This window comes from Aethalodelphis obliquidens, unplaced genomic scaffold (genome assembly GCF_003676395.1).
Source record: "Aethalodelphis obliquidens isolate GAN/ISIS:26980383/991018 unplaced genomic scaffold, ASM367639v1 scaffold18, whole genome shotgun sequence".
In the NCBI taxonomy this organism is placed as follows: domain Eukaryota; kingdom Metazoa; phylum Chordata; class Mammalia; order Artiodactyla; family Delphinidae; genus Aethalodelphis; species Aethalodelphis obliquidens.
In genome coordinates this window covers 12,572,609-12,589,200 of record NW_020837962.1, presented here as the reverse complement: position 1 = coordinate 12,589,200, position 16,592 = coordinate 12,572,609, and the positions used below count along the sequence as shown (strand labels likewise).

Below are 16,592 nucleotides of genomic sequence, written 5' to 3'. Positions count from 1 at the left end.
GGGCTGGGCTAGGTGGTGGGAGGTGCCATCCAGGGCTCTACCTGGCTGAGGCCGGGGCCTATTTGCTCTGACACGGGTGGGCAGTGAGTCCCCAGCATAGGGCCCAGGGCTGCACCCAGCCCCTCCCCCACTCCCCACCTGCCCAGCCCCTCCCCCACTCCCCACCTGCCCAGCCCCTCACAGGAGGTGCCAGGGCTCCCTCTGGTGGAGGCTCCTGGAACTGCAGGGCTTCCCAGAGTGGGCGGCCCTGGTGTGGGCTTCGGGGCGGGGCACAGCTGGACCTGGAGTGATGGGGTCTGCAGACTCTCCTGCATGTGACCTTGGCCTCAGTTCCCACAGGGAGAATATGCTGACCTGGGCCGGACCCAGGGCTGCGGCAGTGGTTCTTCCCCCAGGCCCAGCCTCTGGCCTGCAATCTCCCTGCTAGAGAGGGGTCATAGGTCAAGGGTTAGAGGGCAGGAGGATGGGACAGTTGACTAGTTTCTGTGTAGAAACAAGGATGCGGAGCACAGCCCCTATCCAGTTCACCACACCGCCTGCAGTCAAGACCTGGCCCCTGGCCAACTAGAGGCCCTCCAGGTCATCCTGGAGGCAGAGGGAGTCGGGGAGTCCCCATCCTCAGCCTCGCATGCCAGGGATTGCCTGCCAGCCCTCCCCGGGGGCCATCCCCTGGGCTGGGTAGTCCTGGTTGTTGGTCTTGGGATGGGTGGGGTGGCGCTGGGGGAGGGGACAGGCTGCAAAAGCAAAATGGAGGGACCTGGCTGAGGGGGGTGATGCTCCGGCCCTTGACCCCATTGCTGGGTACCTGGTGCCCTGAGAATCATCTAAATGGCCCGTGTTTCTTTATCTGTCCCGAAACCACGATGCCACTCACCAAAAAGAGACACAAGCCAGTGTGCAGAGAAGTCAGCCCCGGGCACAAGGGGCAGGGTGAGGGCCATCCCCACAGCAAGGCATTTGCTCAGGGACCGGGGACCCACAGAGAGGGTGACTGCACCTGGCTGGGCCCTGGACCCTTCCCTCTCCCTCAGCGACACCCACAGCCAGAAACACAGCGACGACCACATCTGCTTTTCATGATCTTTAATGAGCGTTAGTGCCCACTGCCCGCTCCCTGGGCTCGGGGCAGGGGCGTCAACAGGGGGTGCTCAGGGCAGGGGGCCAGGGAAGGTGGGGAAGGTTGCCGCCTCAGCAGGAAGCAGCGGTGTGGGGACAGGAGGGGACTGGCTTCTCCGCTGATCCAGGTGGCAACCCTGGGGACCGGGCTCAGGGCTCCTCGGGGACGTACTGGTGGATCCAGTCCAAGTAGTGCGTGATGCGGGTGTAGATGCCTGGCCGGTTGGGCTGAGCACAGCCGTCGCCCCAGCTGACCACACCCGCCTGCAGCCAGGTGCCATTCACCTTGCAGACCAGGGGCCCTCCGGAGTCGCCCTGGGGAGGGGAGGGGTCAGCGGTGGCTGTGAGGCCTGGGCGGCTGGGGGCTGCAGGGGGACGCGAGACCCACCTGGCAGGAGTCCCTCTTGCTATTCCCGGCACAGAGCATGTCGTCCCGGACGATCGGGATGTTGTTCCCTGTGTACAGGCCAGTGTGGTATTTCATGTCACAGATGCTGTTTTCCACGACGGGGACCTTCACCTGCTTCAGGGGAAATGGCGGTGGCAGGGGTTCTGGGGGTGAGAGGAGAGGAAGGATGCTGCATCAGGAGAGTGTGGGATCACCGCCCTGAGCCGGCCGGTTGGGACCCTGTTCCCCAGAGGAAACCCCAGGTGGTGGAGCCGCGATGTGCCCAAGTCCCCCTCCAGCGGTCCCTGACACTCACGTCCCGTGTTCAAGTTGCCCCAGCCTGTCACCCAGCACTGAGTCCCCGGGCGAAAGGTCTCGGAGGCAGGGGGCAGGGTGACCGGATGGACGTGGCTGGAGATGTTCACGGGGTCCCCAAGCTCCAGCAGGGCGATGTCCGCCCCGTTCTCAACTATGTAGTAGTTGGGGTGGGGGATGACCCTTCTGATGGGCAACAGCTCGTCCTGGTAATAGAGGTGCTGCTCCCGCAGCTGCACCCTGAGGACTGTGGGGTCTTGGACTTGCCTGGGGAGAGAGAGGGCCACCTACTCAGGGGCTGAGCCACCTCCGGGACACCCAGGAGCGTGAGTAGAGCCCCAGGCCCACCCCTACCCGCCCGGCCCTGTGGAGACTCACGGTCCGACGCAGTGGGCCGCGGTCAGCACCCACCAGGGGTGGATCAGGGAGCCCCCGCAGAAGTGTTTCCAGTACTGGGTGCTGAATCTCAGGCTCACCTGCCAGGGCCACTTGCTCCCAGGGGCCTCCCGTCCCCCTACGATGCCTGCTCGCTGCAGGGCCTGGTCTGGGGCTGGGGCAGGAAGGGCCTTCAGGACACGACACGACCCAGCCATCGGGTTCAGCCCTTCCCTGTGCCAGCACCACCCTGGGCTTCTCTGAACCCACCCACCCATCCCTGGGCTTGTGGGGGGTGGGGTGAGGGGACAGAGACAGAACGGGCCCAGGGTCAGGACTCACCAGCGGCCGCATGGACCAGGCTCACCAGGAGGGTCAGCGCCAGCACCAGCAGATGGAGCATCTGGAAGGAGCGCGGAGGGGCAGCTGGAGCTTGGCTGGGGGTCTGTGGGGTTTGGGTTCTGTGGGGTGGGGTGTGTGTGGGGTGCGGGGTCTGCAGGGTGTGGGGTCTGCAGGGTATGGGGTGCAGGGTGTGGGGTGGAGGTGGAGTCGGGGCCCCTGGTGATCAGGGGCTCTGTCCAGGCCAGGGGGTCTGGGGCCTCAGTGCTCCGGATCTGAGGCTCGGCCACCCTGCTCCACAGTGACACCCAGATGTTGGGGTCCCGCTGGGGGTTCTCACCTCGGTGGGCCCAGCTGCTTTTGCCCAGCCCTCTCTCCCTGCCTCTTATCCTCACAGAGCAGGACAGGGTCAGGGGAGGGATGCTGGTCATCCAACCCAGAGGGAGGAAGTGGATGACTCAGACCCAGTGCCCGAGTCCCTCTGGCCGGGAAGGGGCCCTGCCACACATCCCTGCCCCCCACCCTGCGATGGCAGAACCGATTCCTCAGTGAGGTCAAATAACGTCCATCTCTGGGTGTTATCTGAGCAGTTAACTCTGCCATCAGTGGAAACTTATTATCTGGGGATCTGAGTGCCATCAGCAGAGGGACAGGCAGAGGGAAGTAAAGGGGAGATGACAGGAGAGGCCAGTGCCAGCCTTCGCTGGACACTCCCCACCAGACCCAGCACCACTGTCCCTGTCCGTCCATCGACCCCACTTCCTTACTCTCCCCTGGGCCTGCTCGTCACCCAGGGCCTCCAGCCCACCTCCTCACCCTACGGCATCCTGGACCCCTGCTTCCCCCGACACCGCCACCCAAGTGGCTCCTCCTGTGCCCTAAGGGAGCCTTGCCCTGTCCCCACCCAGGACACCAACCTGGCTCTGGGGCCCGCCTGTCCCTGGCTATAGCAGAATCCGTCCCAGGTGACCAAGTGCTCAGCCCTGCCCCCTCCAGATTTTGTGTCAGCTGTTTGCCCTGTAACCTCGGGTCTCTAATGGGATCAAGAAAGTGTGTTGATTTGCAGTTTGTCTGGGGTGTGAGCAATGCTCTGTCTGGCTGTGGACATCTCTGAGTCTCTGAGTTGTGTATGATATTAGGTCAGACCCAGGCTCTGATTTTCCCATCAAGGTGTCTAGCTGTTTTAACACATTTTTGAAAAAACCATCCTTTTACCCACTGAATTACCTTGTCATCTTTCTCACAAATCACCTGGCCTTGTGTACGTCTATTTCAGGCTTTCTCCAGTTCCGCGCATTTTAACTAGAGCGCACTGTTGAGATTAGTTTGCTGAGAATTTCTGTTCGCCACAAATGGGTGTTGAATTTTGTAAAATTCTTTCTCTGCATCTAAGGAAGCGATAATACTTTTGCTGTTTTAGTTTGTTAATATGGTGAGTTACCTTGATTGATTTTCACATGTTAAACTAACCTTATATTCCTGCAATGAATTGTACTTGGCCATGATCTGTCATTCTTTTTATATTCTTAAGAACTCAATTTGCTAAAATTGTATTAAGTATTTTGGTGTCTCTTTATAGGACAGATGCTGGTCTGTGGTTTTCTTTTCTTATAATGTCTCTGTTTGGTTTTCTTATCAAAACTCCTCTTGGTCATGATGTATTATCTCCCTTGTATTTCTCTGCATTCAATTTGCTAATATTTTGTTTAATTCTTGTATCTATGTTGATAAGGGATATTGGTCTGTAGTTTCCTTTCTATAACGTCTTTGTCTAATTTTGGTAGACAGAGTAGTCCTGACCTTATCAAATCATTTGGGAAGCGTTTCTTCCTCTTCTATTTTCTGAAATAAATTATGTAGGTTTGATGTTATTTCTGCCTTAAATGTTTGGTAGATTTACCAGTGAAACCACCTGGGTTTGAAGTTTTGTTTGGGCAGTTGGGAGGGGGGGGCTAGAAATTCAATTTTAAAAATAGACATAGGACTACTCAGTGTATCTATTTCTTCTTAAGTGTTTTTGTGGTAGTTTGTATCTCTCAAGGACTTAGTTCAATTCAAATTTCTGGGTACGGATTATTGACAATGTTTATTATCGGTTGGACATGTCGCAGGTCTGCAATGACGCCCCTCTTTCCTTCCGGGCGTTGGGGTTTGTGTCTTCTCTCTGTTTTTCTAGTATAGTCTGGATGACGTTTAATCCACTTTGCTTCTTTTCAAAGAGCCAGCTCTTGGGCTCGTGGGTTCTTCTTTGTCACTTCCCAGAGAGCGAGCCCCGTGCTGTCTCTCTCTTGCCTTGGATTTCAGGTTGGTTGTTTGCCCTGCAGCCCCAGTTCCTGAGACTTCAAGAAAAGCTGTGAGCTTGCAGTTTGTCTGACTTTTTGTTTTCTTTTAATGGTGAGAGTGATGCTCTTTTGAGTGTCTGAGGTCCCCAGGCAGAAGCCAGCACATGAATTCATTCTCTGCGTGCTCAACCCCCATCTAGTCTTTTTTTTTTAATAAGTTTATTTATTGTTGGCTGTGTTGGGTCTTCATTGCTGCGTGTGGGCTTTCTCTAGTTGCGACGAGCGGGGGCTACTCTTCATTGCAGTGTGCGAGCTTCTCATTGCAGTGGCTTCTCTTGTTGCGGAGCATGGGCTCTAGGTGTGTGGGTTTCAGTAGTTGTGGCACATGGGCTCAGTAGTTGTGGCTCGCAGCCTCTAGAGCGCAGGCTCAGTAGTTGTGGCACACGGGCTTAGTTGTTCTGCGGCATGTGGGATCTTCCCAGACCAGGGCTCGAACCTGTGTCCCCTGCATTGGCAGGCAGATTCTTAACCATTGAACCACCAGGGAAGTCCCCCCTGTCTAGTCTTGAAGGCAAGCTCCTGCCACACCAGGATCCCAGGCCTAGGCTCTAAATCTACCCCCTGCCCCCCCTCCACACTGGCTGCGTCTCCTGCAGCATCCTCTCATCTGGATCGGAACGCGCCCACTGACAGCCATGGCTGCACAGTTTGGTGGGAGAACGTGAGGGCCTCGGAGTGACCAGGCGAGCACACTGATGCTCCCGCTGCTGGCAGGCCTTTGAGGGTGACCACAGGGCAGGGGGAGGGGCACCTGGCCCTCTCCAGACCCCTCCTGCCCTCCTTCTTGGCCCTGTGCCCTCACAGACCCCAACCAAACTCAGGCCCCAGGGCTCTGCTCTCTCAGGATCCGCCTCTGTGCAGATGGCCCTTGATGGATCTGACCACCAGGACCCTGCCCAGCCAGATGGAGGGGGATCAGTCACTGCAGGGGGTGGTGGCAGGAGAAAGAGCCTGGGGTGCTGAGGGCTGGAGACAAAGGTCCCTGCAGATGGGCTCCCGGAACGTTAGGACAAAGAGTAGGGAGGGCCAGGGTCCATCGGGCAAGGTGGGTGCTGAGGGCCCCGGGGTTCCCCATCCTGAGCGAGCCCTTGCAGCTATTCTATGGCTGGAAGAGGCTGCTGTTGCCCTGGCGGATCCCAGGGTCACTCAGTAGAGACCGAGTCACAGCAGGATGCAGCCTGGGGGAGGGAGAAGGAGAGGGTCATGGCACAGCCCCAGCCCCAGCCCCCCTCCCGGCGTCAGGCTGCTCCCCCCGAGGATGGGCAGATGGTGGCCTCCCGGAGGAAGCTCCTAACTGGAGCAAGATCTGAGGCAAGCAGCGCCCCCGCTTTGTGGGTTCTCTATGTCGGGGGCACCCTGGGCCTTGGAAAGGGGCGGCAGGGCTCGGGGGCGCTTCTACCCCAGAGAAGGGCCAAGCTGAACCAGCATCCTCCCTAGGGGATGGCACCTGGGTGCTCAGGGCCCTGCACTCCGGGGCCCCAGGCTTATGGGCTGCAGAGACCGCCCCAGGCCAGGAGGGCATCGCTGGGGCCAGGATGCCCCTCCCTGTGCCTCCGCCTGCTTGCCTTCATATGGGGACAGAAACAGCACCATGTCACAGAGACCACATCCAGGGGACCACACAACAGTGCCAGGATGGCCTCATTGGCCCGTGGGCTGTGCCACCACCTGGAGCCCCACACTCAGAAGGCCTCGTGCCCACTCACTGCTCTGCTGTCACCGTTTTGGGATCTGGAATAATTTTTTAACAAGGGGCCCTGCATTTTCAGTTTGTGCTGCCACCTCCCCCATCCCACCCAGATTACACAGCGGATCATGGGTGCCTGTGACGTTTCTTCCAGGCAGCAGGCCTGAGCCCTGCAGGTAGGAAGCCCTGCGGGGAGTGTGGTGTGCTCCTTTCCCATGGCCTCTGGAAGGAGTTACCAAACTTTGTCGTGTACCGACACATTTATTACCCTATGGTTCTGGAGGTCACGTGTCTGACATGGGTCTCCTGGGCTAAAGTCAAGTGTCGGCAGGTTGTGCTCTTCCTGGCGGCTCCAGGGGAGAATGTGTCTCCTCACTTTTGCAGCCTCTGGAGGCACTGCGTTCCTGGGCTCCTGGCTCCTCTGCCATCTTCAAAGCCACGTGGTGCAGCTCTCTGACACTGCAGCCTTCTTCCTGGCTCCTCTGACCACAGCTGGGGAAGAGTCTGTGATTTTTAAGGACTCACATGATGACATTGGGCCCATCAGGTAACCCAGGGTAACCTCCCATCTCATCACCAGAAGCACATCTGCGAAGCCCTGTAAACTGGCAGGATCACAGGTTCCGGGCATTAGGATGAGGACATCTTGGAGGGGCCATCCTTTTGCCCCCCACATATGCGATGGGGTGCAGGTGGGGAGTGGGGTCCCCAGTGCTGGAGTGAATTGAGCTGGGACAGGTGAGGGCCCTGAAGTGGGACCCAGGGATGGCCCTGGGAGTCCCAGAGTCAGAGGACCTGGGTCTTTCCAGACCTGCCTCCGCCCTCCACACAGGGTGACCCCAGGCCTCCTGGGCCCTAGGAGGGGCAGCCTGGGCTCCGATTCCACCCTCCCCCACCCTGTGCCTGGCTGATGGGGACAGGTCCCCTCCCCCAAGGCCACCCTCTCAGGTGTGTGGTCCTCACAGGCTCAGCGCAGGCCCCGTACACAGAAGTGGTGTCACTGTCATCCTTATGCGTATTTGTCACCGGGTCAAACGTGGAGCATGCGCTTTTTAGCCACGGCTCCAGGCCTGGTGCTGGCGGGAAGGAGACAAGTCTGTGCCCCCCTCCCCCACCCTGTGGATCATCAGGCAGTTCTCCACCCTACCCCGGGATTCAGTTTCCCCCCACCTAAGAGGGGGTGGCTGACCTAGAAGATCTCAGAGGGACCCCAAGCGTGTGCTTAGGAGCCGGGCTGGGAGCTGGGGCAGGAAGGAGGGAGGGGCAGGAAAGTCCCGGCCCCTCCCAGAGGCCCTAATCAGCTCTGTCATCAGGCCCTGGCCGCACAGAGGACGGTTAGGAAGGGCAGCTGGGCAGCTGGTGCTGTGCCTGACTGATGGAGACCACGGGACCTGGGGACAGGGACACTGGGCAGGGGGGCGAGCTGGCACAGAGACTCCAGTCACAGGGCCTGAGCTATCTCCACTGGACTCAGTCTGGGCCTCAAACTGTATTCTGTATTTCTTTTTTTTTAATGTAATTTTTTAGAACAAGTTTAGATTTATAGAAAAATTTCAACGTTAGTGTAGATGCACCCGTGTATTCCTCATCCAAGCTCCTCTCTTGTTTTGTTTTGTTTTATTTGGTTTTGCTGGGTCTTAGTTGCAGCAGGCAGGCTCTTTAGTTGCAGCTCAAGGGCTCCTTAGTTGTGGCATGCGAACTCTTAGTTGTGGCATGCCTGTGGGATCTAGTAGTTCCCTGACCAAGGATCGAAACCAGGCCCCCTGGGAGCGCGGAGTCTTAACCGCTGGACCACCAGGGAAGTCCCTTCCTCTCTTGTTAACATCTTCCATTGGTATGAGTCATTTGTTAAAATGATGAACCAATATGATGCATTACTTAACTAAAGTCCATAGTTTATTCACATTTCCTTACTTTTCCCCTAGTGTCCTCTGTCTGTCCTAGGCCCCCTGTCCAGGCCCCACTTGACATTTAATTGTCTCATCTCCCTGGGCCCCTCTGGGCTGGGACAGAGTCTCCAGGCTCATTTGGTGTATTTCCTGCCTCAGTCCCAGAATCGGTCCCAGCATCATTTCTCCGAGGAGACCACTTCCCTTTACTGCAGGAGGACTTAGAGACCCAGATCCAGGCACGGGATGTGCTCGTTGCTCTTGGGGTGTCATTGCCCTCAGGCCCCCACGGCTGACAGAGCAAGGCTGTGTGTATACTGACTGGTGTGTATCCTCGTAGCCATGGTAACTTTATACGCATCCCCCTGCGTCTACGTGAAGCTGCACTCTACTTCAGACTCACATCTCCACCTTGGATGCACCAGCACAGGGGTCACTCCAGCCTCCACCCCTGCTGATCTGGAACCTCCCACCCAGGCGAGAAGCTGGCTCCCTCGGGTCCCCATCCCGTCCCTCGGCTGCTCACGTCCAGCCTGGACGGCAGTGTGGAGACTACTCCCTACACCCCATGGGAACTGACTTCATCAACAGAGTGCATGCCCTGTGTGGCCCCTTAGCCCTTAGTCTCACGGTCCCACTCAGTCCTAGGGTGACCCAGGCAGCACCTGGTACCCAGGGAGGTGGTTCCAAACACTCGTGAACGGTGGGTTGTCCTGCCTTGTCTGCACTTGGGTAGCAGGACTGCACCTCAGGATGTTCATCTCGCACCTGGGGGGGGACTTCTTGCTGTTTCCTGTTGGGGGCATGAACATGGAGCTGCTGTGAACGGTGCTGTTCAAGTCTTTTTGTGGAGGTCTCAGCTCTCTTTGAATGTTTCCCTGAACAAGAGGATTCCAGGCCCCTCCCGTCACTTCTCCAGGGAGCCCAGCGCCTCGGGGGCAAATGGTGCTTAGAAACCGAACCTTGTGACGGGTGACGCTGAGGCTCTTGGGGTTTCCCGGGATGTAGCTAGGGAATGCGCACACGGGCTGACACGTGAGCACACACGGGCTCCCACACCTCACATCTACAGTTCAGTATCTATATTGAAACCACCAGCTCTCCCCAGTCCCAGTTCCACACTGCGGGGTTTACTGCAATCCCCTCACCTGCCGGCAGCCCTCTCTGGCAGGTGAAACCCGGTTCCAGTCCCTAATCCCTCAACTTGTTTGGGTAGTGCTCACGTGTCACCATCTCCCACCCGTTACTCTCTCCCGAGCACAAGCCTTTTCGCTCAGCAGCACCCTCGCCTCTTCTCTGCAGCGTGACCCCCTCTCGGGCGAGCACAACTCCCACCCGAATCTGCCCAGCCCAGGCTTTGGACTGCACGGCTCAGAGGAAGGTGGGGGAGACTGTGGGCAGAGCCCGTGACTTTCCAGCATTTCAGAGGGTGTGTGGCAGCGTCTCCTTCCATCTGCACTTTCCCGATGGGTGAGCAGGTGTTTCTTGGTTGTGGTTCATCTTTGAGGCAGTATCTACACAAGCTGTTGCCCATTTAAATCATGTTGGGTGTTGTCTCAGAGGGTTGTAAGAGTTCTCTCCCCTCCCTCCTTTCTTTCTAAATCTGGATGCAAGTCCTTTATCAGATACGTGCATTACAGATATTTTTCTCCAGTTAGGGGATTGTACTTTCATTTTCTTAACAGTGTCACTCTAAGTGTAAGTTTTAAATTTTGGCAAAGTCCCATTTACCAATTTTTTGTTTCTTTCAGTGCTTTTTGAGTCCCCTCTGCCTTCCTTCAGGTCATGAGGATTTTCTGCTATGGTTTCTTCTGGGTGTTTTACAGTTTTAATTTCTACATTTAAGTGTAAGATCCATTTGGAATGAATTACAAGTCGAGCATCAAGTCTCTTGTCTTCTCCCACACAGGTGACACAGTTGTTCCAGAAACATTTGTTAAGAAGGCCACACTTACCCTCTCTTGAAAACTAGTGACCATTTACGTGTGGGTCTTTTTCTGGGCTACTGTTCTATTGATCTGTACATTACCCTCCATTAATACCACACTCTCATGGTTACTGCATCTTTGTAGTAAGTCACCAAGGGCTCAGTGTGCAATCCACACTGTGAGTCGGTGCCTGGGGTCCCATGTGTGGACTTGTATCTGGGTAACTCCACAGCACAGGGCTGCTGCCCCCCTTTCCCTACAGCCTGTCCCCTACACCAGAGCCTCCCCCACTGTCCCGCAGAGACCACCAGCCAGGAATACCCGGCCCAGGGGGCAGCCCCAATTGGCCAGACATGCTGTGTCCCCACGGCCTGGGGAGGCATGCCAGGCGAGCCCAGGCATGCGAGGCAGAGGATGGGGACTCCCTGACTCCCTGGCATCCTGGTCCTAACCCCACCCTGCCCCCAGGACAACCTGAAGGACCTTTGGTCGGCCAGTACCTGACTGCAGGTGGTGTGGTGAACTGAGTGAGGGCTTTGGCCACCCTAACTGACCCACATCCCAGGCTCTCCTGCCCTCCCGCCCTCTGACCCTTGACCCATGACCCTTCCTGGCAGGGAGGGCGCAGACCACAGGCTGGGCCTGGAGGAAGAACCAGTGCAGCAGCCCTGAGTCCGGCCCAGCTCATCATCCTCTCCCCGTGGGAACTGAGGCCAAGGTCACACGTAGAAGAGTCTGCAGACCCCAGAACTCCAGGTCCAGCTGTCCACCTCCCACGCCCACGCGCAGTGCCGCCTGCTCCTCGGAGGTCCCAGGCCAGGGACGCAGCTGCAGTCGGACCTCCACTCTGCGACCGCGACCCAGTGGGCAGGTAAGGGGTGGCCGGGCGTCGAGTCCCTCCTGTCCCAGCATCTGTCCAGCCCTGCCCGGCAGGTGCTACGGGGCCTCTGCTTTTCAAGCCAGGCGCTCCCTCTGGTGGACACGCGGGAAACTGCAGGACTCCGGACGGAGCTGAGCTCGCGGCAGAAATAAATCCACTTTACTTGTGGGTGACACGATCACATACATAGAAAAACAAAAATCTTCTGCAAACACCAGAATAAGTGAATTCAGCGAGGCTGTGAGGCACAAAATCAATATGCAAAAATTACTGTATTTCTAAATATCATCCACCAGTAATTGGAAAATAAAAAACACAAAACAATTTCCTATAGAATTAAAAAAAAAAACCCACTAATGATACATTTAAAGAAAGGTGTGCAAAGTCAATACAACAAAAAGTACAAAACGTCGCCGAGAGACATTTTAAGAGCCCTAAAGAGAGATGTGTCATGTTTCTGGATTGTTAAGATATCAATTAGATCCATTTTGATTTATAGCCTCATGCAATCCAAATCAATATGCCAGCGGCCCTACCTCTTGCAGAGATTGACAGTCTGATTCAAAAGTTAATACGAAAAGGGAAAGGACCTGGGATAGCCAAGAAAATTTAGAGGAAAAAGACAAAGATGGCTCACTCATCCTCTCCAACATCAAGACATACTCTAGAGCTGTAATAACCAAGACCATGCATTGGGGAAGGATGCACACAAAGATAAAAGGAACAGAACAGAGTAGATATAGATCCCAGAACTGCAGGACCACTTGATTCACGACCACGATGTCACTGATATTGAATGGGGAACGGGTGGCCTTTTCGATCAATGGTGCTGGGCTGATAAGATAAGCGTGTGGGAAGAAGTGAAACTGGGGCCCCATTTACACCAGACACAAAACTTAATTCACGATGGGTTTATGTGAAACGGGGGTGTTGACACAATGAAGCTTCTATACAAAACAGGAGAGTATCTTCAGTACCATGGAGTTCTTCTCACCCACAGAACGGAGTCAGTTCCATATGCACACAACCAGCTGGGTGGAACTCAGCATCGTTCCGCTGAGCAGAGGACATCCACACGGCACATGTGACACTTCCATGTGCAGCATTAGAATCAGCAAAACTAACCCACAGTGACAAAAATCATGACAGCGGCTGCCTCTGAGGGTGGTGGAGGAGGGTCTTGACTAGAAGGAGACGTGAGGAAACCTTCCAGGCGATATGTCTTGTTTTGGGTGGTGGTCACACAGGTGTTACAATCGTCACACTTCATTGAACTGGAGTCTCACAGTCTGTGAATTCTGTTGTATATTAGCGTTATCTCAGAAAAATATACATCTATAGACTTCCGGTTTCTGCTCTGACACATAAAGAGCTTGGAAGTCATGATTTCCATCCTCACAACAAGAAAGTGAAGAACAAACTGAAGGCCAAGTGAAGTCCCATGGGAGAATCTAGGTCACAGGGCAAACCTCTGTCCCCAAACTGGACAGGCAGATGATTACAGAGAAGCTCCCACTGAGCAGAAGCTTCAGAGCCTGAGAACACGTGCAGAGTGGCTGCTGGACACTGAGCCTGGAAGCTTGGGCATTAAAACTTCCTGGGGCACCAGTCCTGGGCGTGCTTGCACTTTGATGAGAGTTTCCTGCAGGAGCTGCACCAGGCTCTCAGGGAGAAGATCCAAGAAAAAAAGCCTTCAGGTTTCAAGCAGGGAGAGCAGAAATAATCAACTAGAAATGCACCCAGAGCTTTCTGTTGTCTGTGACAGAAGCCTGCCCTCAAGGAAAACCACTTCACCAGACCTGGGGAAGGACAGGTAGGCCACTCAGTCCCCTCCAGCCTTCCTGTAAGCCCACTAAAAAACTGAGACTTACTCATGGGATTATTGAACCTTTCCCCCACCCAATCAACAGGGCTCCAGCATAATAACACTGGATCACAACTGAGAGGGCTGTGGACACAAGCTCTATTTAAGGAGGAGCTTCTAGGGAAACCAAAGGCAACAGAAGAGAAAGGACCAGGACACCAGAGGAATTTGAAGCCTCACAAACAGTCAACACACCCCAACTCCAGCCAGGTAAACACAAATCCTCACACTAAAGACCTATTTGTCTCGGCTCCTATTAGCCAGTACACTGTAGCCAGTTTCCACCAAAAAAATCACAAGGCATGCTAAAAGCAAGGAAAACAGTCTGAAAAGATAAAGCAAGTAATAAAACCAGACTCAGATAAGGCAGAGATTGGCAACTATCAGACTGAGAACTTAAAATAACTATGATAATATGCTAAGGGCTCTAATGGAAAGAGTGAACACTATGCAAGAACCGATGGGTAATGTAATCAGAGAGATGAAAACTCTAAGGAAGAACCAAAAGGAAATGCTAGAAATTAAGAACACTGTAACAGAAATGAAGAACTTCCAGTCAATATCTTACTGGAGTCCTCAATGATGTGATAAGAAAAGGAAACAAAATGTGTACAGATTGGGAAGAAGACATAAAATTTTCTCTGTTTGAAGATGCCATGATTGTCCATTTAGAAAAATCCCAAAGAATAGACAACAAACAAATTCCTAGAACTAATATGGTATTGTAACAGGGTTGCAGGGTAGGTTAATATTACAGAGTCAGTTGTTATATTTTATATATTGCTATATACCAGAAGTGAAGAATTGGAATTTGAAATTAAAAACACAATGCCATTTACATTAACACTCCCCAAAATTAAGTGCTTAGGAATATTCTAACAAAGTATGTACAAGATCTATATGAGGAAAACAACACAGTTCTGATGAAAGAAATCAGGAGTCTAAATAAATGGAGAGATATCCATGTTCATGGATAGGAAGACAGTGTTATCAAGATGCCGAACATTCCCAACTTGATCATAGGTCCAGCACAATCCCAATCCCAACAAGCTATTTTGTGAATGTTAACAGACTGATTCTAAAGTTTACGTGGAGGCTTCCCTGGTGGCGCAGTGGTTAAGAATCCGCCTGCCAATGCAGGGGGCATGGGTTCGAGCCCTGGTCCGGGAAGATCTCACATGCCGTGGAGCAACTAAGCCTGTATGCCACAACTACTGAGCCTGTGCTCTAGAGCCGGTGAGCCACAACTACTGAAGCCTGCGCGCCTAGAGCCCATGCTCCTCAACAAGAGAAACCACCGCAATGAGAAGCCCATGCACCGCAACAAAGAGTAGCCCCCACTCGCCGTAACTAGAGAAAACCCACGTGCAGCAATGAAGACCCAATGCAGCCAAAAATAAAATAAGTTAAATAAATAAATAAATTTTTAAAAAAAGTTTAAAAATATAAATAAATAAAGTTTACATGGAAAAGCAAAAGACACGAAATAGCCAACATGATATTGAAGAAAAAGAACAAAGTTAAAGGACGGACACTACCCAACTTCAAGACTTACTATAAAGCTATGATAATATTGATGAGAGAATAGACAAATAGATCAATGGAATAGGATAGAGAGCCCCAAAATGACTCATATAGAACAGTCATCTGATCTTTGACAAAGGAGCAAAGGCAATTCAATGGAGAAAAGACAAGCTTTTCAACAAATGGTGCTCAACATTGCTCGTCCACATGCAAAAAATGAATCTTAACACTGACCTTCCACAAAAATTAATTCAAAATGGATCATAGACCTAAATGTGAAATGAAAAATATAAAACTTCTAGAAGATAACATAGGAGAAAAATCTAGATGACCTCGGGTTTGGTGATGAGTTTTAAGATACAATACCAAAGGCAAGATCCATGAAGGAAAAAAATGGATAAGTTGGACTTCATAAAAATTATAAACTTCTGCTCTGTAAGAGACACAATTATAAGAATGAAAAGACAAGCCACAGAATGGGAGAAAATCTTTGCAAAACATGAATCACATAAAGGACTGTTGTCCAAATATACAAAAAATTCTTAAAACTCAACAATAACAAAGCAGGCAATCCAAATACAAAAATAGGCAAAAAACCTAACCAGACACCTCACCAAAGGAGATACAGAGATGGCAAATGAGCACATGAAAAGATGCTCAACATCATACGTCATTAAGAAACTGCAAATTAAAGCAACAATGAGCTACCACTACACACCTATTAGGATGGCTAAAAATCAAAAACACTGACAACACCAAACGCTGGCAAGGATGTGAAGCAACAGGAACTCTTGTTCATTACTGGTGGGAATGCAAAATGGAACAGCTACTCTGGAAGACAGTTTAGCAGTTTCTCACCCTATGATCCAGCAATCACGCTCCTAGGTATTCATTTTCGCAAGTGAGTTGAAAAATTATGTCCACACAAAAACCTGCACACAGATGTTTATAGCAGGTTTATTCATAATTGCCAAAAACTGGAAGCAACCAAAGGGTCTTCAGTAGGTGAATGGATAAGCAAATTGTGGACCATCTCGACAGTGGACTATTCGGTGATAAAAAGAAATGCAGGGGGTGGTGGTGGTGGTGGGATGAATTGGGAGATTGGGATTGACATATATTGACTAACAAGAACCTGCTGTATAAAAAATAAAATAAAATTCAAAAATAAAAAAGAAATGCACTTTCAAGCCATGAAAAGACCTTAAATGTATACTGCTTAGTGAATGGAGCCCATCTGAAAAGACTGCATACATATGATTCCAACTCTAAGACATTCTGGAAAAGGCAAAACTATGGAGACAATAAAAAGATCAGGGGCTGCAAAGGGTTCAGGAGAGAAAGATGAATCGGGGGAGCACAGATGATTTTTTAGTGCAGTGAAACGCTTCTGTATGATACTGTAATGGTGGACACATGTCATTATGCATTTGTCAAAACCCATAAAATATACAACACCAAGAGCGAACCCTAATGTCCACTGTGGATGTTAGTTAATAATAATGTATCAATACTGACTCATCAGGACTGACTTCCCTGGTGGTCCAGTGGGTAAGACTCTGTGCTCCCAACGCAGGGGGCCCAAGTTTCCCTGGTCGGGAACTAGATCCCACAAGCCACAGCTAAGAGTTCGCATGCCACAACTAAAGACCCCGCATGCCGTAAGTAAGACCTGGCACAGCCTAAATAAGTAAATAAAATAAATATTTAAAAAATACCAACTCATCAATGATAACAATATACCTCACTAACACAAGATGTTCATGATGGGAAAATTGTGGGGGGCGGGTGTATCGGAACTCTGTACTCTCTGCTCAACTGTCTGTAAACCTAAAACTGCTCTAAAAAATAAAATTTTAGTTACTTTTAAATGATTATACAACTTCACATACAACTTCGCTTCATAACAATAGGCTTTAAATGTCTGCAGATCTTTTGTGTTACT

The 16,592-nt window shown here is 52.2% G+C and overlaps 1 protein-coding gene across 2 annotated transcripts; it reads right to left on the bottom strand.

Annotated features, from left to right (window-relative positions):
* Positions 1-1,248: 1,248 nt before the first annotated feature.
* On the bottom strand, positions 1,249-2,900 carry LOC113626560 (tryptase-2-like). 2 transcript variants are annotated; one of them, XM_027118313.1, is made up of 6 exons: positions 2,874-2,900; positions 2,537-2,597; positions 2,198-2,369; positions 1,821-2,086; positions 1,505-1,668; positions 1,249-1,431 (listed from the first exon to the last, which is right to left on the bottom strand). In XM_027118313.1, exons 2-6 carry the CDS (start codon positions 2,595-2,597, stop codon positions 1,267-1,269), a joined length of 828 nt encoding a protein of 275 aa, XP_026974114.1. In that variant the 5' UTR covers positions 2,874-2,900; the 3' UTR covers positions 1,249-1,266. The 2 variants fall into 2 exon arrangements, with proteins under 2 accessions (XP_026974114.1, XP_026974115.1); XM_027118314.1 differs by lacking the exon at positions 2,874-2,900 and having other exon boundaries at positions 2,231-2,369; positions 2,537-2,699.
* Positions 2,901-16,592: the final 13,692 nt, after the last annotated feature.